The 22,800-nt window shown below is 33.7% G+C and overlaps 1 protein-coding gene across 1 annotated transcript in view; it reads right to left on the bottom strand.

The window, feature by feature from the left end:
- Positions 1-301: 301 nt before the first annotated feature.
- SHOC1 (shortage in chiasmata 1) overlaps positions 302-22,800 on the bottom strand; it is an 87,569-nt gene continuing 65,070 nt past the window's right edge. Inside the window, exons 16-25 of the mRNA XM_024757271.1 lie at positions 21,885-21,951; positions 20,058-20,236; positions 18,278-18,395; positions 16,974-17,085; positions 15,579-15,700; positions 11,349-11,442; positions 7,256-7,387; positions 4,852-5,001; positions 3,228-4,191; positions 302-628 (exon numbers count right to left, since the gene is read on the bottom strand). Of these exons, the coding sequence (XP_024613039.1) occupies positions 528-628; positions 3,228-4,191; positions 4,852-5,001; positions 7,256-7,387; positions 11,349-11,442; positions 15,579-15,700; positions 16,974-17,085; positions 18,278-18,395; positions 20,058-20,236; positions 21,885-21,951 (2,039 nt within the window). The 3' untranslated portion in view covers positions 302-527. The remainder of the gene's footprint in view (positions 629-3,227; positions 4,192-4,851; positions 5,002-7,255; positions 7,388-11,348; positions 11,443-15,578; positions 15,701-16,973; positions 17,086-18,277; positions 18,396-20,057; positions 20,237-21,884; positions 21,952-22,800) is intronic.

Raw genomic sequence — 22,800 nt, 5'->3', positions numbered from 1 at the left:
AATATTTTCTCTCAGTGGTTTGTTTGAAAATTTTGTTTACGAAGACAGCATTTAAATTGGAAGTTCTTTAACTTCAATTTTGCCCTAGGTTTTAACTTTCTTGGTGGTGGAGGGTTGACTGTGGTGATCTTCACTTCTGGACTCAGAGGGTCAGACTGAGATGGAGGCTCATTTCAAAGGCTTTTTGCTGGAGGAAAGGTGGAGGCAGCAGGCCCTTCAGGAGACAACAAACAACCCTTTGATATACATCGGCAAGGTTTTCTATTTCTCTTAAAAAAAAAAAAGGCTCTTCATGTTTCAGTGAATCTGGGAGCTATTTGGATCTTATAACAATATTATGTTAATTAGAATACTTACAAAGATATAAACTATAAGGCAAGATATATATTACAAAAATTTAATGTAGAAACACCGAGAACATCAAAGAACAAGTGCATTTCCGTTGATATATGAGCAAACCTAAATCATTTTATTACTAGTTTATCATAAAAAAGAAAGAAATGTGGCATGCAGCACTATCGTTTCTTTCAAAAAAACCTCAGACGAGTTTGTCCATCACGTCTACCAGGGACTTTTTCATACACTAGACGTCGTTTTTTGAATGGTGGTAGTTGTGAGCATGTGAAATCTGTTAAAAGGAGAAAAAGGAAAACCATTTTACTGCTGATAATAATACATATTAAGTATTTTTTTTCCAGCTGTTCAAGTGGATCCTGTCTCTTCATCGTCTATTTACAAAGTGTTAAAATTTCCAAACTGAGATAAAATAATTATTAAAAATTACATTTTTTAGCATATATGTGCTTGTTCTTAAAGGCCCAATACTGATTAGTGTTAGATACATGTATTTGTATTTGTATGCTCATGCCTTGTACAAACAATTAAATCTCCCTGGATTTAAGACTCTTGCTTTTAAGTTTTCCTTCATTAAGCCTGTTTCTTAATGCATATCTGTAATGTTGTGAAATTTATCCTGAGCTCTGATATATGATAGGTAGTGATCATGTATAGACTCATCTTTTATGATTGTATTATATATGACACATTAGCCTGAAATATTCTAGATTTGGATACTTATGGATATTGATTCATTAAATCAATAAAAAGGGAGGCTAAAATATTTAAAACAGTAGTAATTATTCCTGGCCATATAATCTCAATGGCAAGAGTTGGATGCCTTTATAAGCAAATTCGAAAGGGAATGCAGGGCTCCCCTGGTGGCGCCGTGGTTGAGAGCCGCCTGCTGATGCAAGGGATGCGGGTTCGTGCCCTGGTGCAGGAAGATCCCACATGCCGCGGAGTGGCTGGGCCCGTGAGCCATAGCCACTGAGCCTGCGCGTCCGGAGCCTGTGCTCCGCAACGGGAGAGGCCCGTGTACCGCAAAAAAAAAAAAGATTCTTGTTAACTGTTTGAATTAAGTTATAAAAATAATTGCAAAGTGGAAAAAAGCAATATTTTTAAACCAACATTATTTATATGATATATGATTTTAAAATATATTTATAACTAAATTAATGAATTAAAATATAGGTAGACATTGACTATTCCATCTATATCCCTAAAACCTTAAATACTAAAATTTATTAAAAAATAATTTCTGAGATCTTTTTATTGAAAAATTGGGTTATCTCATACATTGGGATGCCCTATGTTAAAAAAATATACAGTAATTCACATGCTTAATTTGTTCCAGGGTGGAAAAAGATGAAATTTTCAGCCAGTTCATTTATGAAGCCAGAATCACCTTCATGTCAGACTGTTACAGAGTACAAATAGACACAATAAATTAATTTCATTATGAATGTAGATATGAAAATCAAATAAATATTAGCAACCATATTTAATAGCATATTTTAAAAAATCATTCCTTAAAAGCCAATTAGGGGGATATGGTGATATATGTATACATACAGCTGATTCACTTTGTTGTACAGCAGAAACTTTAACACAACATTATAAAGCAATTATACTCCAATAAAGATATTTTTTAAAAAAGCCAATTAGGTTTATCACAGAAATGACAAAAATGATTATTGGTAAACCTGTAAACATTTACATTAATGTCAACAGAGAGAACATGTTTGATTTTCCCCAATAGGGACCAAAAAGAGTTTGAATAAAATTCAGCATCTGTTCCTCACAAAAGTTCTTACAAAACTAGGGATAGAATATTTTCCCTTAAAATCAGGAACAAAACAAATTATGACTATTAAATGGGACCAAGTCCAAGTTTTGTGAGTCTGGGACTTATATCGTTTGAATGTTCCTCTTTTAAGAAAACAAAGAATATAAGATTTTCTGGGCCCCTTTTGGCCTCACAAAATGGCCTGGGCAAAAGAGGAGGTTTTTGTTTTTTTTTTTTTTTTTGCGGTACGCCGGCCTCTCACTGTTGTGGCCTCTCCCGCTGCAGAGCACAGCCTCCGGCCGCGCAGGCTCAGTGGCCATGGCTCATGAGCCCAGCCGCTCCGCGGCATGTGGGATCTTCCCGGGCCAGGGCACGAACCCGTGTCCCCTGCATCGGCAGGCCGACTCTCAACCACTGCGCCACCAGGGAAGCCCAAAAGAGGAGTTTTGAAGCTTCCAGCTTCTCCTTTCTTTTTGTTTTTTCCCCATCATAGTAAGGCCACCTTTGTATGACCATCAGAACTTAATATTTTGTTCTAAATGCTTAGGCCAAGGCAATAAGAAATAACACAGAAATAAAAGGTATAATTACCAGAAGTGAGAAAATAAAATTGTTCTTTTAAAAAATTGATATGACTAAATGTTCAGAAACATCAATTGTAAAATAGATAGCCAATAGTAGTATCTATTTAATAGGACTGTCAAAATTAAATCCACATAAAGGAAATATAATAAGTTCTTAATAAATGTTAGCTCATTAAATATCCCTGCTTGACAAAGAGGCTACTTTTCTAATTCACTAATTTCTTTATTTAATCTTTGTTAATTTTAGTCTTCTGCTTGACTTAGATTTGTTCCATGTTTTTACTTGTAACTTCTTAAGTTAAATGCTTAGTTCATCTAAAGCTATGAGAATTTGACATATTTTCTTTGCCTTTATTTTCTTAAAAGTCTATAATTAGAATTTTGATTTTCTTTGATGCCAAAGTTATTGAAGATTCTTAAGTGTAGTAATTAAAACAAAATTTTTTTTTAACTTGGAGATGAGTCTATCTTTTAAAATTACACTAGAGAGTAGTTTTATCAACTATAGACAGTATTACCTGTTAATGATTTCTTGTCTCCTGAGTTAGATGAAGATACAGAGTGCCTTTTCTGTCCTAAACATTTTCCAGCTCTTTGGTAGAAATAAAGACTGTTGAATTCTTTTTGACTTACATTAGAATCAGAAGCACAAAATAAATCCAAACTGGGGACGGATGGTAATTCTTTCCAGAAAGTCTTTTTAGTCTCAGCATTTGAACTTTCACATATGAGGCCTTCTAACTCATCCGATAGACATTTTTGCTGATTAGTGAATAAATTATCTTTCTGAGAGGACCATTTGTCACATGTATTCTGCTCTGCACCATATTGTAAGTTGAATGAGTGATTCTGTTGTTGCCATACATTTCTTTTAAAGTTCCAATGAAGAGGAGATTGAGAACCCTCTAGTGAAAAGACAGGGGCAGACAATTCTTTATTTGTAGGTCCTTTTGCTTCATGTGTTTCCTTTTTCTGATAATTTATAAAGTTAGGGGTAACTCTCTTCTGAGTGTCAATTGGTGATATCATGGTTTCACAATTCATTGCTGTTAGACCCAAAGAAAAGACATCTGACCCTGAATCATTCTGGTTCAGAAAGGAACTACCAGATACATTCCTTGCTTCTGTATTAGTCAGGAAAGAATTATTCTGCATTATGTTAGGATTACAACTGGACTCTTTCCAGTAGCTGGTCTGATTGTAAGAAGTCACAGGTGGTAAAATGCATGGCATTTCTTTTAGTTTCATAAGGGAAGAGTTATAATCTGAAGCGGCGTTTGTGTCTTCGTGCACTGTCTCTCCTAAGTCTGAATATTGGTAATATTCATTATGTTCTTGAATGACAGAATCTGAAGAGCCAGAAGCTGAAGTCTGAGAAGTAAAGGCACTAGTTTGATTCCTATTTTCCTGAGGTGATGAAATTTGAGGTGATTTTGTTACAGAAGGACTAATCTTGAATAAGGAAGTGATGTCACAAAAATGCTAAAAAAATTTTAAAAATTAATTAATATAATAAAAATACAACATAAACATCAGTCAAGTAAATGTAAGTGATGACACTTATCTAAATGGAAATAAGGAAAAATATAAATAAGTAGTCCATCCAAAGGTATGATATTGATCCATGTAGTGAGAACATAACTTAATTAGGCTCCATTAAAAGAAAAACATTGTAATTTGCATCTATTTTCTAATCACTTAAAATAAAATTTTTAGTTACACAATTTACATGAATACCATTTCCTTCATAAAAATTAAAGAAACTTACTGATAAGGCTAAAGTTCTCTTTAGCTACTACTATAAAGAAGGGCTTCAGGATTATTTGGAAGAGATAATGTAAACACATATGAATAGAGTGTGTAATTGAATATCTGTGGGCAGTATTAACACTTCAAAATGATTTGAAGTGTGATAAATGATCTGTACAGAATTATCTATATGAGATAGTTTTAAAATATATAATGTGACTGACGACCAATGAGAATTCTGTATGAAATTTAGTTTAAGTAAATAATTTCTTTGCTCTGTGAAGTCCAAAACAAACTTGGATAACTTCATTTTGAAAACCCTTATGGTAAAAATAGATACTCAAATGCAAAGGAAATAAATTCATAGAAGAATATGGATCTCAAATAGCTAACCTTTAACACTTTTTCTGGAACTTCAGGTAGGAGTTCCTGAAGTTGACAAAGAGTTGCTAATAGTATCCAGTTCAGTGAAGGTCCTTTATTTAACATGAGCTGAGCCACCAATGGATTAACACTTGGAAAATCAAGTAAGTACATTTCTTCCTAGAAAAAAGTGTAAGGAATAATCAGCCAGTGTTTTTTTCTTACTCTACTCACTCCAGCAGATTAAAATTTTTGTTGTTGCATTGCACCTACCACTCAATTTGAGATGCTTGGGGGAAAAAGTATGGCCAGGAGGAAGGAAACGTGTGTGTCAGTAAAGATTCATACACCCAGAATTGGGAAGGCTCTTAAAGTTCATTCAGTCTAATCACTCATCCAGAGAGACTCATTACAGTCCATTTCGTTCAAATGACAATCGTTTTATCTAATGACAGCTCTTCTACCTTTCAGGGCAGGGTTCCCCAGCCCCCCGCCCACACAGCAGGAGGTGGCAGAGGGCCAGCGAGCGAAGCTTCATCTGCCGCTCCCCATCGCTCACATGACTGCCTGAACCATTCCGCCCCACCCCAGTCCGTGGAAAAACTGTCTTCCACGAAACCGGCCCCTGGTGCCAAAAAGGTTGGGGACTGCTGTTTTAGGGGACGTAGTTATATAGCTCAAGATTTCTTTAGCTCTCCCTTTGTAGACCATATACTATCATGGTTTGGTTAAATGAACCATGTTTATGATATCTAACAGATGTTATAATTTCAGGAAAGGCTTATTGTGAAAAGTACAGGAAGAATTACTATCAACCAGAACTGACCCTGACAGTCTAAAAATATACATTTTCAGAGAGATCTCATAAATGTCTAGAAATGTAGCAGCCATCTTTATTGCCAAATTTCTTTCTTTTTTTTTTCTGGGTTACACTGGCTTTTTGCATCCTCTTTTAGTTTATCAAACGACAGACGTGAGTAGATTGGACATGCCTTTGTAGAAAGGAAATTGCACATACATACATATATGTCATAATTAATTATACCCATACTTGATAGTGTTATGTTCTGTTAGGCATGTAAAAGTCCTGTGATTTAATATATATGACTATTTTATTTATTTGTTTTATAATTTTATTTTTTCCGTAGGTAAAATTCAAAAGGCACTAAAAGGTATACAGTGAAAAGTCCCATTCCTACTCCATTACCTCAGTTCTCTCTAGAGATAATCAATGTTATAATTTCTTGGTATCCTTCCAGAGATATTTTGTTCATTTACAAACAAATACATATAAATATTAATTTCCCCTTGTTTTACACAAATGGTAGTGTACTGCATGCTCTGCACTGCAACTTTCATGTTTCACTTAATATATTTTGAAGGTCACTCCAAGTTAGTACATAACGATCTTCATTATTCTTTTCTCATGGCTTCAGGATTTGAATATATTGAAAATAAAGGTAACAGAAACACTAGGTTGGTATGAAAGCCTGGAAATATTTATGCTTAAACAAAAGGAATTTCTAAAAATTAACTAATCTTGTAACTATTTCATAACTCTACTTTCAATTATATAATTGAGTTACTGACAAATCACAGAATGATAGAATTTTGCTATTCTCATAATATACCTACTATTCTTGAATGCTGAAATGTAGGAATTAGAAAAATTATTATATTTTAAAAATATTAGACATTGAAGCCATTAGATCACCTTATAATAAGTTAGATTTGAAAGTTCATTATAAAAGATCCCATTAAAATAGTTCTATGAGGGACTTCCCTGGTACTGCAGTGGTTAAGAATCCGCCTGCCCTCAAATCAACTTCAAGATTTTAATGTACCTGTTTACCTTTTAACAGGCCAAGAGCTAAGGACGGTTTTTACATTTTTAAATGGTTGGAGGGGGGGAAAGACTATTTTGTGACATTTGAAAATTATATTGAAATCAGATTTCAATGTGACCAAATAAAGGTTCTTGGAAGAATCCGCCTGCCAATGCAGGGGACAGGGGTTTGAGCCCTGGTCCGGGAAGATCCCACATGCCACGGAGCAACTAAGCCTGCGAGCCACAACTACTGAAGCCCGCGTGCCTAGAGCCCATGCTCCGCAACAAAGAGAAGCCACTGCAATGGGAAGCCTGTGTGCCACAACAAAGAGTGGCCCCCGCTCGCCGCAACTAGAGAAAGCCCACATGCAGCAACGAAGACCCAACACAGCCAAAAGTAAATAAATTTATAAAAAAACAGTTCTATGAGATTGAAAAATACTCATAATTCTGGAAAACTGTCTAAATAAATGCTGTGCATTATGGCTATTGTTACATATATTCATGCAAGCATGATAGAACAAAAAATGCTACCAGAAAAAGAATTCAAGTACATGTATTTATATTTGCTTTGCAAATATCTAATTTATATATTAGGAAATAAACCTTAGATGGTGAGATTTCAAGCCAGGATTTATCCAACCATTCATGAGGATCCCTCTTCGAGGTCATTAAATTGTGGTCAGCAATTTGTCGAATTAGCAGTGCAGTCTCTTCCACTCCTGGGGCAATTAGAAGCTAAAATATATTTTTTACGTTAGATTATAGGAAATACTAGGAAACAAAATATATCACTCAAAAATTGTTTGCAATTAGGAGAAAAAAAACTCCAGAAGATTCTAATCTTTGTACACTATTTTAGATATAATTTACTAATTTATCTATGTGAAATCCAGGATGTTTTATTTGTGAGGATAAACAATTTACTTTCCTTCTTTAAATATGATATCCTTGTATTTTCTAATTTTTGGAACTAAATTGTTATTCTTCACTTCCATTTGGCATTTATTAATAAAGTCTTTTAAACATATTTGGTGTTTTATTTCATCTGTATTAGAAAAAAAGCGATTTGGATGTCACGAGCAATAATTAATATTTTGCTTTTTCTAGGTTAAACTTAAATAGTTCTCAAATAAAAATAAGAATTAAACAATAGTGCAAGATTTTTCAAAAACAAACTTGAAAAATAAGGATATTTACAGATTAATTTGATGCTGTATTCAAAAAGAAGAATATGTTCTGATTTAGAGTATTCTTGGAATTGTTCATCCAATCTTGGCTTATTTGATGGTAAGATACCCCTGCCAAAAATGTGTGATGTGTGAGTGTGTTAAACTTAACTCTAAAAAGAATTTCTTAATATGTCCTACTTCCTGTCTGTCTCTTGTGTTTTCCTCCATGCCCTTCCCTCTTCTGAAATGCCAGCCTTTTTCTTCCCCTTTCATTTCTATTTTTATCTTCTTCTTCGTCTTTTGGCTTTGGTTGAAGGAAAGATAGTTCATGGGTTAGCAGTTTAATGTGGATAGAGAACACTGCCCTAAACAATCACATCTTAAAAATATGAATATTCTGTCCCGTAGTGGAAATTTAAGAAACAAAGACTGTACAAACGTCACAAAATAATTATGACATTTTTTTTCTTCCACAAGAATAACAAATACGAAACTGCTAGCATATACCTGGGGGTATATGCATGCTAAAGAAGGATTTTCTTTTTATATGAAATATATAGAGTACACAGAAATACACTGTTTGATTCCAAATTTATTTTATTAAAAGTTTTGGATGTTTTGAGACGATTTGAGACTTTTATTTAAATATAATTTTTATTTTAAAGGGCATAATTTTATAATGGTAATGAATATTACCTTAACTTAAGGGTAAGTCTAGCTCATGGCTAGACTTTGGGAGATTCAAGAACCCCTGCTAACATTGTTTTCAAAAATTTGCATATGTGTGTATCTATGCATTTTCTGCAAAGAGAATTCATAAGAAATTTATAGAATTTTTTTTATATTAGAGTAAAATATGGCATGACACTACTAGCTGTATTTTCTTTTAGTTTAAGAAAATGTACTTAAATTTCTTAATATTCCCTTTATGGCTATGCTCTCCAGATGCTTGGAAATAAAAAAATAATCCAACCTGATGGATTTTTTTGGCCTAAGAGGCCAAAAGCCATATTACTAAATGTATTCTAAAATAATACGAGTCTAGGGAACACCCTTTAATGTCATAAGGTCATCAAGTTAGGGGAATGGGAGACTTGAGTATTGGTGATACATTGATACAAGAATTAGAGCAAATTAATCATCTTGTTTCTCAAATTCCATGGAAAAGTGGACATACTTTTAAGATTATCATGTGAACTTGAAAAGCTTTTGGAGTAGTTAGATCCAGGTGGGAACAAACAATCCATTCCATTTCATTTGGAATGGATTGTGCCTGAACAGTACCTCCTATTTCATCTCCAAATGCCTTGCTTGGAACATGTCCTCTGTGGATCATGTCACTGTACCTGAATAGGGTAACTTTCTGGTATCAGATACCCCATGTATAGATTTTTAAAATGATTTTCTAAAGCATATTTTGTATATGACTGCTTTCTATTAGCTGAAGAGAAAAGAGGCTGATTAAGTGGTAAAACCTCACTTGGATGAATAAATGAGACAAATTTATATTTATTTAGATAACTTTTCTAAGAATTTTACTTCTATATGTTTAACATGCATCACAGGATCAAAGTTATCTGGATTCTATTTCAAATAGATCATTTGTTGATTTTCTTAACAGGTTCTGCTTTCACTGAATTCTATTTAGTAGATGTTTGTTGAATATTTTTACTGTGTACAAAACACTGTGCTAGATGTTATAGCTTTTACAAAGAAAAGGGCCTAGTTCTCACCATCCAGGGTGGAGGATATATGAACAAACACCTCATATTATAATAAAGGTATAAAGCATTATTAGGAGGATGGGAGGAGAGATTCATCTTGAGAGAGTATAACTGGTGCAAATTTTTTAAAGGAGGTGGTATTTGAGCTGGGTAGAAAAAGTCAGAACTATGAAGTCTGGCAGTAAGGGGATGGGGAATAGTATTTCTGGGGGAAGACAGGACAGAATCAGATGGCTGAGAGGTAGGGGCATATTCAGGAAAAGGTGAGTAGAATGATGTTAAAGGAAGGATTACTAGGGGTCAAATCATGGAGGAGTTTGAATCCACCTGAGGTTAACTCTATTTTGATGAAGTAGGAAGCTACAGAAGGTCTTTTGAGCACAAAAATTCAATTCAACAACAAGTATTTATCAAGAGGCTACTATGTAGGCTCTGTGCTTGGTGCTAGGAAGACAAAAATGAAAAGCATGTTCCCTTTCTTTTATGCTTACAGTCTAGGGAGTGAAATATTCACAGCTGTATTTCAGAAATGTAATTGGTGTCAATATACATGATGCACGGGAGTGGGAAAAGAGTAGAAGTAAAGAAATTAATTAGAAAGTTACCTTAGAATGCCAAGTGAGAGGTGAAGGCCTGAATTTAGGGAAATAGCAATGGGGGTAGAAAGGAGAGGCATACTCTAGAGACACTGCAGAGTTAAAAGGAAGATTTAGCTACTGATTAGATTAGAATAGTGATGCCATAAACTAGGTGTAAAAAACTAACAGAAACCTTAATTAAAATAGAGTTGGGAGACCAGCAGGAGGAGCTCTCACGCCCTACCATGATAGTACAATTCAATAGGAAGAAAGACTTCCTCTTCTTTCCTAGCAAGAGCTCAGCCAATAAGAGGCTGTCACAACTCAGCCAATGAAAAGCCACTATACGTCGAACTCTCAACTCCTCCAATGGACTCTTTGTTTACTATAACCCTCCCAACTTCCTTTTCCCCTCTTTAAAAGATTTCACCTCACCTTACTGTGCCCAGACTTGCATATGGCTTGCCATGGTTGCAGGCCCTGAGTTGCAATTCTTTGTTGATCCCGTATAAACCCATTTTTGCTGCATAAATAACTGGCAGTCTACTTGTTTTAGGTCAACATCAAGTTTGGGGGAGGATGAGAAGTTGTGTTTTGGATATGCAGAATTTGAGGTACCTGTGGGATATTCATGTGGGGATTTCCAGAAGAATTCTAGAATATAGGTGCAGACCTTAAGAAAAGTTAGAAAAATTTTAAGGATTTTCTTAAAGATGAAAGCTAAATTTGTGGGAATGTCTGAGTTTATCAAGGAAAGAATATAAAGTGATAATAGTAGAGGACTGAGCCCTGAATTTTGGGGAAATATATAAACTTCAGAGTGGGACATTGAAAAAAAGCCAATAAAGGAGACTGATTAGAGATCACCAAGATATTGCTCTATTCATATGTCATAAGATTTCCATTTTACAGCAGATAAAAACAGTATGTCTCTATAAGTGAACATTTTTGATCAAGGGATATTTATTTTTATTCATATCCTGACCTGTTTCAAAAAATCTAAGTAGTAATGAAGAGATAAAATATGAATTTAAATTCATTAAAGGCTTTTAGAGCAGAAATTTAAGTGGAAAGAATATTTGTTAATTTGAAACTGTTCTTTATATGGCTTTTAAGTGTTTTTTGGTTTACCCATTTAATGTTTCTTCTCACTGGGCAGTTGAGTTTCAGATTTCATAAATTTTGGCTTATGAAAAATATAAACAAACATATAGAAAAAGAATACCTTTACATCCAGTTCTTCTGATTTTAGCCCAGATGAAACCAAAGCTGCATAAATCAAAGCTAGGTGATGAAGTGTCTTTTCTGTAAGATAGTACCTAAAAAAAATTATATTATTATATTCTACTCATTTGATGTTTGACTATACTTATTAAAATTCATTTTATTTTTCACGTTTTATAAAGTTTTTAGAATAACCTGGCTAAAACAATGCTTGTGTGGCAGACTCTTTTTTTTTGTCCACTCAGCACTCTTTTGTAAGAACAGTTCCACTGCCATTCTTCAATAGTACCGTTAAATCTAGGAGATGCTGAGTGTGTGTGTGTGTGTGTGTGTGTGTGTGTGTGTGTGTGTGTGTGTGTGTGTGTAGAAAAGTTTAACTCATCCCTTTACTAGCCCCAGGGATGGCTATGTGACTGAAGCCTAGCCAACTACCTGGCCAAGGTATCAGGTTCAGATATGAACATATGACCAGAACCAGGATAACTAGAATCCTCCCTGGGTCTTTTCCCTGAACTGTTAGAAAAAACACTCTTTTAAATGATCATTATATGACGTGATAGAGGTGTTAACTAACACTAAGGTGGTAAATATTACAGTATATAAATGTATCAAATCAACAGAGTGTACTCCTCGAACTTACACAATCTTATAACTCAGTTATATCTCAGTAATTTTAAAAAACACTGCTATTTCCCTGTCTGTAGTTATTAAGCACATCAGATGTGACTCGAGCTGTGGGTGGATATTCCTACTATCTTTATCCACTTTAAGTACTCCAAGCAACGAAAAAGAAATTTATTGGCTTATATTACTAAGGGGTCCAGGAGAAGACATTTTTGGACCCAGGGACTCAAACAATGTCATTGAGACAATGGCTCTCTTAATCTCTTTGCTCTTCTTTCCTCTGTTGGCTTCTTTCTCAGGTAAGCTCTTTTCAAAAGAGTGGCTGATAAGAGAGACACACTGTGCCTAAACTGTTTGTTCAAACGATGTGGTTTCTATTGAACACCTGCTTTCTTTTTGGAATCTAGAGTTTTGATTCGTGACTAGCTCTTAATAAAAGCCCTGGGCACTGAGTGTCTGGTGAGTTTCCCTGGTAGACAACATTTTACAAACGTTATCACAACTCGTTGCTGGGGAAGTTAAGCATGTTCTGTGTGACTCTCCTAGTAGAAGAGTCTTGGAAGCTTCCTCCTAGTTTCCTCTGGACTTTGATCCATGCCCTTTCTCCCTTTGCCGAATTTGTTTTGAGTACAAGAATATTTTCAGCGCTGTGAATACTCCTAACAAATCATCAACTTGGGGTTGTCTTGGGGACTCCTGACACATTTCCTCAAACAGGAACTAATGGCATGAACTACTAAAGTAATTAAAAAATTTTATTTTGTATTTTCAATTCTCCTCATTTGGTCAGTTGATTAAGATACTTTAAAAATGTTCCAATGATCTAAAAATATGAAACTGAGATACCTAGAAGTCTGAAAAGAATTACATTTTATAATAATATATTATTGTGAATAAATGATAATTCTATCCTGAACACTAAACAATCTCAGAGTGTTACATAATTAATTTTTTTCATGAACATCTGGATAAAAATAAGTGTAAACCTCCTTTTATTATCTCTTGTACTTCAATTGTACCTCTAGGTGGATACCAATCTAAAAATAACTTTAAAAAATTTCACATCAATTATTTATCCAGAATACTTCCAAGTTCTTGATAAAGCTTAAAATGCTTTACAGCCTTTTATTAATCTTCAAAATGAAGATTTTAGACCTGAATAATCTTTAAAAATATCTTTACTGGAGTATAATTGCTTTACAATGTTGTGTTAGTTTCTGTTGTATAACAAAGTGAATCAGCTATAAGTATACATATATCCCCATATCCCCTCCCTCTTGAGCCTCCCTCCCACCCTCCCTATCCCACCCCTCTAGGTGGTCACAAAGCATCGAGCTGATCTCCCTGTGCTATGCAGCAGCTTCCCACTAGCCATCAATTTTACATTTGGTAGTGTATATATGTCAATGCTCCTCTCTCACTTTGTCCCAGCTTTCCCATCCCCCTGTTAGAACTGAATAATTATTTTAATTTTTCAGTTCTGGTAGAAAGGAAAACTATGTTAAGTGACTACTGGAGGTTATTGTTAATAGAGGAAGGAATAAGAACCAAGTTGTTTGTATTCTTACATTCTAACTTACACTTATCCTCACATGACAATAATTTTATACAAAGAGCTTGGTACAGTAAGATAAACAAAAATGGAGTCAAACAAGAAAGTCAATAAAGGAAAAAAATCACACAGATAATGTAATGTTAAATAAGATATCTGTACCTCATCTAATAACTAAAGAATATTTTTGAAACTTCTACTATGATGTGGTATGTGTAATGCAGTATCGTAGAGAGCAAAAAAGTGAATAAGACTAGTGTGCCATTTAGTTGGAAAGATTCATTCATTCAATCAGAGTATTTGCCAAGCATCTATCAAGTGAAAGCAATGTGGTCATTGCTATAGGGCAAGTGCCCCAAAGTGATAATACAAAACAAAATACGATAGTATCAAAGATGAGGAAAAAACAGGGAGCTAAGGAGTTGGAAGGTTGGAAAGGTTACAACTAAATATCTGTTTATATGCAAGAGTGGGAGATACTGAAGAAACGTTGAATAGAAAAAGTAGATAGGTCCTCAAAAATAGGCACAATTTCACCAGATGGAATAGCTGGAGGAAGGAAGGAATATCGTAGGAAGAAGAGAACTGTATGAGCAAAAGTGGAAGTAGGAAAGCAAGGAGGATGTTTGCAAGCCAATGAGCAGAACTTTTGATTGAAATGGAAAGCAGTGAAAAGTAAGCCTGAAAATATAGGTTAGGATTATATGCCGAAGACTTTGAATATTAGGGTGAGTAGTCTGTATATATTCAGTAAATAACGGGGAAGTCAGTAAAGGTGTTTTATCAGAGTGAAATAATAAGAGACTAGTTTTAGGAATATTAATTGAGTGTATGATAGATTATGAAGAGTAATGTTGAGAGTCATCTGGAGGTGTGAAAACCATTTGTTATAATAGTCCACATAAAATAATGAGAAACTGAACTAAGGTGCTGGTAACATAAATGGAGCGAGGGGAGAGATGAAAGTCCAGTGGTTGAATCTATAGGATTTGTTTTCCAGTCTTGATGACTAAAAGAAAGGCAATGGTCATAAATAGCTAAAGGGCAGAAAAGAGGAGATACAGTTTTGGAGGGAATAGTGAATAAAATGAACTCATACTATGTTAACTTTGAGAGCCGGTGGAATATCAGAGTGTAAATATTATATAGAAAATTAGAGATATTAGGTCAGGAAATTCAAAGAGAGACTGCAGCTGCAGATAGAAATATAATAATTATATGCAGAAAGATGATAATTGAAGCTAGGGGAGAGGATAAGATTTTTAATGGACAAAACAGAAGAAAAAAAGAGATTTCATATCTATCTGGAGACTGGGACAAGGAAGAAGAAGAGGTAAAGACAAGAAGTAGAGAGGTAGAAGATCAAAAACATTGAGGAGCCATGGAACTGAAGAGTTTCAAGGCAGAAAGCACTGACAATAGTCTTAAATACTTCAGAGCAGTGAAAGATAAAAATATTTTTGGATATGATCATAAGAAAGTCACAAATGATGAGTGACATCTGAGAGATAGAGATCAGAATAGAGATAGAGAGAAAAGCCAGATTGCAAAAAATAAAAGGAGAAAGTGAAAGCAGTACGTTCATAAAATTTAGAATGAGAGAAAGGAGAGACATGTAATGATAATTTGAGCCAGTGTCTTGGCGTGGATTTGGGGGGCAAATTTTCAGTTAAGCACATCAATGAAAGAAAGTATAGTAAGATGCTAGTTAGTTGGTATATGTAATAAAATTTTAGAGAGAAGTGATTTAAGAATGACATTTTTTAACAGACGAGTCCAGAATTAAAAATTAATAAAAAATGAAACACTCACAGCAGCAATTCTTAGTGAGGTAGAGGTGGGGAGCATGATTTGCACTGACTGTCCAGGGGAAATATATCATCTCCAAAATTCCGATTTGTTTTCCTATGGGCATGCCTTCACCTTGAGAATCCCTTACTTAAAGCAAACTAGATGAGCAAAAGGAAAATTTACATACCTACTTTTATTCGAAGAAGAAGATGGAATAACTTAAAAGATATATATGTGACTTTGGATGGAGACGTGTTTACTTACTCTGAGTTTAATGGTTTTTTGGCATATAAAATTATCCAACAATAGCTGTACTGGAATGATAATGCCATCAGTCTCATAATGATATTGTCTGATGCCTTCTCACAGTTTAATTCTTCTAGGTCCTACCAGAAAATAAATAAAATAAAAAGATTCACTAGGTTGACCAGTTGTTACAAAATTATTGTTGCCATATTTCTAGAATCTATGATATATAAATTATAACTTGAGAAGAAGCATGGGTATGGGTTCCCATTTTATGGAAAAATTAAAGTCACACTGGAAGTAGTAGGGGAAAAGCTACAGTAGTTGTAAAACGGTTAATGATAGACTCAGCAAGGGGGGTTCATGAATCTCCCAAAGTCCTAGACATGAAGCAAGCAGTCTACAGAGTGCTCCTATCTGGGCAGTTCTTTGTAGACAGGGATCTGGCTACTCTTAAGGACAAAAACCCATGGGATAATCTGCACTTAATGCTTACTTAAGGAAGATGAAAAATCAGCAGTTAATGGACTTATAGGCATGTCTTTCTAAGGATCTAGAACCTCTTTTTTCCTTTAACAATATTAATTTTTGATAGAGTGAATAATTCAAGAAGTATTTTATTCTAACAGTAAGTTATGTAAGCATGGATTAAAACAGTTTTCCCAAACAGGATTTCCCTCCCACAAATAACTGTTATTTAATAACCTTAAATATGCAAGATACAATATTCCATAAGAATCTTTCTAACAGAGCTTTTTTGTTTCTGTCATATAATTCTTATAGTATTAACATTTGCTTATCAAATCAGACTTCTACTTTACCATAATACGTGCCATTAATTTATACTCCATACCATCAAACTGCTTTCTGCTCTCCACTCCCACACTATTCAATTAATTTCTTTGTAATTTGTACTCCAATCAAGCAAACATATCAGGGAGATTCATACATCTTAAATTCTAAAATATATGGATTTTTGAAGAGATTTTCTCTCTCTTTTTAAAAACTGACTAATTTATAGGCAATCCCCACTTACTTTAGAGGAAATCCCGTATTACCAATTACAGATTAATATGTTACCTCCTTTTAAGAAACACAGTGGCTAGAATTTGATTTTTAAAGTTTTCAACACTATAATTATTCTATAAATGTATTTAAAAAAAGGTCAATACATAATATTAAAGATACTATATTTGCTCTATCTTCTTAAAGTACGTTAAAAATTACAAGGCATTGAAAAAGCTTGGTAATAGCCATTTTCCATGGTGATGATTTTAGCACTTATGGCCCATTTGCAAAGTTTTGGAAGAAATCATGAGTAGATTATAGTTAAGCTCTCTAAAGCTAATAGATTACCTGGTTACACATGTATTTTAATATATTTGATTTATATTTTTTATTGTATAGTTTTACCTGCAAAATTATGGTGGTGTCCTCATCAATTGTCACCACTACATAATGCTCTGTACCTCCAAAGAGTTTCAATGACTCACTGCAGCATCTCTCCAGCAATGTGATATTATACCTGTAAAATATAATATTTTGGGGTGACAGATGGCTAAGAAAAATTCTTTAAGAAAAACTGTATTGTCCTCCTCCATATTAAATTATTTGAACTACTGTTCAAGTTTCATACCTCAATTTATTCTACTTAAGAAATTTGAGGAATGAAGTTATGAATTATTCTGTTTATGACAAATTAGTTGAGATATGTGTTGCCTTAGGTATTTTGCTAAATATTATTGTACATGATACTATTATAAATGTCTTTCTTTTGTTTGTTTGTTTTTTGGGTTTGTTTTTTTTTGCCCGCACCCACGTGGCTTGTGGGATTTTAGTTCCCCCACCAGGGACTGAACCTGGGCCCCTGGCAGTGAGACTGTGGAGTCCTAACCACTGGACTGCCAGGGAATTCCCCTATTATAAATGTCTTGACCAATTTATTCTGGTTCTGTAAGTAATAATTCATGAAATTAAAACATTGTGTTATGAGACTAAAACATTCTGCATTTATCAGAATTTGCTTTTTTCTCCTGAAAAGTTGCCTAGATTTAAACTATCTTTTATAAGCTCACAGTTTTCTGTGAATGCCCCACAGCCTTAAGATATAAAAACAAAAGTATGGAAAATAGATCTGCATTTTAATGAAGGTCACAGCATAATTATCCTTCCTTGATATATAGCCCAATGTCTAACCTTCCTGTGACAACTTGTATGCTATGATAGTGTTTTAGATCATTTAAAAATGCTCCGTGTTGGTATGATGTTAGAACTAAAGGTCTAAAAACTTGAGAATTCATTTAGAACTTCATAATCTTGCTTCCTAGTCAGTATTTAAAGTCCTCTAAATAAGAATACTCATTCTCAATAATATCAATGACCCAAAAACATGACCATGTAATTCACAGAAACCCCCCCCACATAAAATCCTCATATTTGCTGGTAACAAAAGAAATGCAATTAAAAATGAATTGAAATAATAATTAACTATTTTTCTCCACAAAATTGATATATAACCAAAAAAAGACAATATTCAATAATTATGATGGTGTACTATAGGGAGAGAAGTATAAGTTGACATAAACTCTATGGAAAACTATTCCTATGTGATATAATTCCAGGCTTGAATCAGAAAGAAATAGTGCCACATATATAGCATAATATTTAGCCAATTAGGGTATATACATCTTTCCTAAGTTATGAAGTCAATAACTTACTTGGTTTCTAACAACTGAAGTATTTCTGGAGTATTAAGAAGTCCTTCAGATGCAAAAAACACATATGGAATCTGAATTTCCAAAAGAAAACCACCAAAACTATCCAGCAAGGTGCTTCCTAAATATGAAAAAATTTATAAATATTTCTCTTTTTTCTCATCCCTCGGTTCTTTCTCTTTTTACTAAACATGAGAATAACAGGTGTATGCTTAAGGAGTAGTATCAAAATAAAACATATTCATTGTAAAAATATGAATTCAGAATAAAGAAAGGTCTGAAGAATAAAATTAAAATCATGTTATTCTACTCCTAGAAATAATAGTTAATAGAATTTATTAAAACTACTATATACTAAAAACAGAGTTTAACACATACTTCCACACTTTTTTCTATATGTTTGCTTGTCTATACTTACACATGTACATTCACTTGAAAAAATAAGGAAAAGAAAAAACAGGATCATACTCTACCTGAATGTTAATATCTGCTTTATTCAATTAGTACATATTGGACATTTCCTGTGTAAATATATATACTGATTTACATCAAAATTTAAAATTATGCACAATAATCCATAGGGAATGCTACAGATCAATAGGAAAAAGATCATATACCTCAACAAATAAGTGGACAAAGGACATAAACTGGCCATTTATAAAAGAATGGCTATACAAGATCAATTCACTTATGAAATGGTATGGATAATCAAAGAAATGCAATAACACAACTATAAAATATTATTTGCCTCTAATCCTTTCAAAAATTTAAAAGATTAATAATACCTACTTGTAGTAAAAATATGAGGGAAAGGATTCTCTCACACTTTCTACGTAAATATAAATTGGGATAGAATTTCTGGAAAGCTATTGGCAATATATAAATGTGTGTATACCTTTGAACCAGCAATTCATTTTACCCTGGAAGTTTTACTTCTTACAACAAGTACATAAAGATATATAAGATATATAAACTACTATAAATCTTGTGGTATAATAGTAGAAAATTGAAGCATTATAAATGACCCAAATAAGGAATTGGTTGAATAAATTCAGTTTAAAGATGAATGTTTACCTTTTATCCTTTCTTGAACCCATGTTTTAATTATTTAATGAAGTTAATGCTTAAATCTCTGTATCAAAGATTCCAAAGTAATAATTATGGTTGTATTTTTAGAATTGAGTTGGAATGTCTCAGAATTCAAACTTCCTACTCATACTTGAGGTGGATGGAAAGTGACTTATGGCAAGTTTTGAATGAGAGATGCACTGGGACTAAAAATATACAGGACTTTTAATTTAATGGATCTGAGAACTCACAACCTTAGTCATGTGAAGCGTTACTGAGAAATACAAAGAAACCAAATGCTATACAAAGTGGTTTAGACTCTTTGCCAAGCATTTGTGCGTAATTTTTTGTTGTGTATTAAAAGTTCTCTGTGTCAGTCAACATACTATGACATATTTTTCCCTAAAATTCAATAAAAATATTGTTGCATAAAAGTCAGTTAAGATTAGATATAATTATAATTTAATTGTGCTATTATAAGTAAAATTTAGAAGCTAAACGGATGAAGACAAATAGAATCAGTAAAGGCTATTTTACGAAAGAGGCAAGAGATAGTTAAAGGTCTTGCTCAAGGTCACACAGTTGGTGGTGAGGTTAGAGCTTGAACTCAAGTCTTCTAATGCTATAGTTTATTCTCTTTCCATAGATCAGAAATAGAAAGCAGCAAATTTTCATGCTAATGGAACAAAAAAGGAATTTTAGTTTATATCCTTACTCTTTAAAACTGTGTCTGGAAGAATCACTTTAAAGGCCAAGTAAGGAATATTCAACTTTTCACAATGTTCAGCCCAACAAGAGTTTTCTACAAAATTGTATTCCACCACAAAAGAGAAATTACTCCAGGGGAAATCTGCTCCAATATATTGATTGTGTACAACTGCACAGAAACTTGTACTGAAGACAAAAGAAAGCCAAGAAAATAGAATTAGTCTTGTGTCATTATACACTTGGAATGCTATAAGATGACTGTTTTGGCTATTTTATTCTTCTCTAATCTATGCCTACTTATCTTGGAAGGACACTGGCGTATTTTCTGTTGACTTGTTTTCCAATTGTGCTAATCTCTTTTTATCTTTCTTTTTGATGGTCATACTTAAAAAAAACAAACAAACCAGGATATAAAAAAACTGTGGACTATTTCACATCCTCATATGCAAGGGACCCTATTTTATTACCTGAGTCTTATCAGTAATACACAAATCACCATGAGAAATCAACCTCATTTTCTTATAAATATGAGATTTTAATCTTTGAGAATCTATATAGTAGAATATTACCTGATTACTTTGTTTTTTATTTATTTATTTATTTATTTATTTTGGCTGTATTGGGTCTTCATCGCTGCGTGTGGGCTTTTTCCAGTTGTGGCGAGTGGAGGCTACTCTTCGTTGCAGTGCGTGGGCTTCTCATTGCGGTGGCTCCTCTTGTTGTGGTGCATGGGCTCTAGGTGCACAGGCTTCAGTAGGTGTGGCACCCGGGCTCTAGAGCACAGGCTCAGTAGTTGTGGGGCACAGGCTTAGTTGCTCTGCGGCATGTGGGATCTTCCCAGACCAGAGCTTGAACCCGTGCCCCCTACATTGATAGGCGGATTCTTAACCACTGTGCCACCAGGGAAGTCCCTTCCTGATGACTTTGAAATGGCTTTTTTTTCCTCAATGGGCTTCATAAGTGATTTAACAACAAAAAGATGGGTACTTAAATATCGTTAAGTTTATCTTTCCCATCTTCGAATTTCATATAACATAGAATTTACTATAATTAAAATTCTCTACTGCTGCTTTCTATCTAGAAATAATTTCTACATAAAATAAGGCAAAATGAAAACATTTTTAGACAAGCCAACACTAACTTTATTATTAGCAGGCTCTCACTGAAAGAATTTCTAAGTGATGTACTACAAGAAGAAGGAAACTCAAAAGGAATGACGAAAATATAAGAAACAATGCTGAGCAAAAACACTGGTTAGAAACAAGTGTAAGTCTAAATAGGTACTACTTGTACTGACACTAACAATAACAATGATAATTTGGAGATATTAAAGAAAGATTGAACTAAAATTCTGGACGACAATAATACATAATACACAAGGCAATAAACTTAGTTAAAGCATTTTTCAGGAAGAGAGTGGAGACATTGATTAATTTCAGGTTTTATTAAACCTTTTTTGGGACTTCCCTGGTGGTCCAGTGGTTAAGAATCTGCCTTCCAATGCAGGGGACATCGGTTCAATCCCTGGTTGGGGAACTAGGATCCCACATGCCGCAGGGCAATTAAGGCTGTGCGCCGCAACTACTGAGCTTGTGCGCTCTGGTGCTCACATACTGCAACTAGAGAAGTCCACACGCCTCAACGAAAAGACCCGCATGTCACAATGAAGATCCCATGTGCTGCAACTAAGACCTGACGCAGACAAATAAGTAAATAAATAAATTTTTTAAAATAGGCTAAAAAAAACTTTAAAAAGTTAAGTTCTAGGAGAAACTGCACTTTTCCCATGGAACTGGTATGTCTCCTCCCCAGAGATGAACAAATATGTTTTTACCCATTTAAAACACCTTTGGATTCCAGAAAATCTTTTTTGTTCGAATGTAAGACAGTCAGTGTCAAACCTGTTGGAAAAAAGAGTAATACAAAAAGTTTTTTTCAATATTTTGTTCATATATATTTTTAGGTGTGTCATATATTTCACTACCATAGAAATGAATTAAAGATCTGTGAACAAGGATTATTTTTCTAAGTCTAGGGAATCAGAAAGTTTGAGCCATGGGCACTGTTTCTGGTGTGTATGTATGTTGGGTGTATATAAGCCTGGAAATTCTGAATTTATTATGTAAAATAATAAAATAGATCAAAAACTTAATGTTAAAATAACTAAATACTCACCAATTCTGTGCAGTTCATTTTATTTTGCTAAAAATTACGGTAGATTTTACCTTTTTTCTAGCCAAAAATTTAAGTACATAACTAAACAGCAAGAGACTATACATTTCAGTGCAGTAGGAATTTTTTTTTCCTTTCTCCTTGCTGTATAAGAAAAAGAAGACTTCCTGGACACTACCTGTTTCATAGATTCACTCCTGCTTCTCAATTATAATTTAAATTACTTATATTATTTATGTTATATTTTAAACCAAATATAATAAACTTAAAAATTTTATTATACCCACATATACAGTTTATTTTTGGTACACATAATTGATTTAAGAGTAGCTAATTCTAGTAAAAATAAATTCTATACTCTATTAGTGAACTTTTGTCAGCTGTAGAGTTCCCAAAAGTGTGATGTAATAATGGCAGAGTAATGTTTAATAATTTCATGTTTACTTGATATGACAGTAGTTTTGGTGATAATAAGAATGGAGTTAGTAGTATTTCTCTTTTATAATTTATGAGGTCATATTATTTAAAACCTAATCTCCTTAAGTGGTTTGTACTAGCTTTGATCCCAAAGCAGATTA

Source organism: Neophocaena asiaeorientalis, unplaced genomic scaffold (assembly GCF_003031525.2).
Source record: "Neophocaena asiaeorientalis asiaeorientalis breed wild unplaced genomic scaffold, Neophocaena_asiaeorientalis_V1.1 scaffold432, whole genome shotgun sequence".
NCBI classification, from domain to species: domain Eukaryota; kingdom Metazoa; phylum Chordata; class Mammalia; order Artiodactyla; family Phocoenidae; genus Neophocaena; species Neophocaena asiaeorientalis.
The sequence above is the reverse complement of the archived record's forward strand: the minus strand, read 5'-3'. Positions and strand labels throughout refer to the sequence as shown.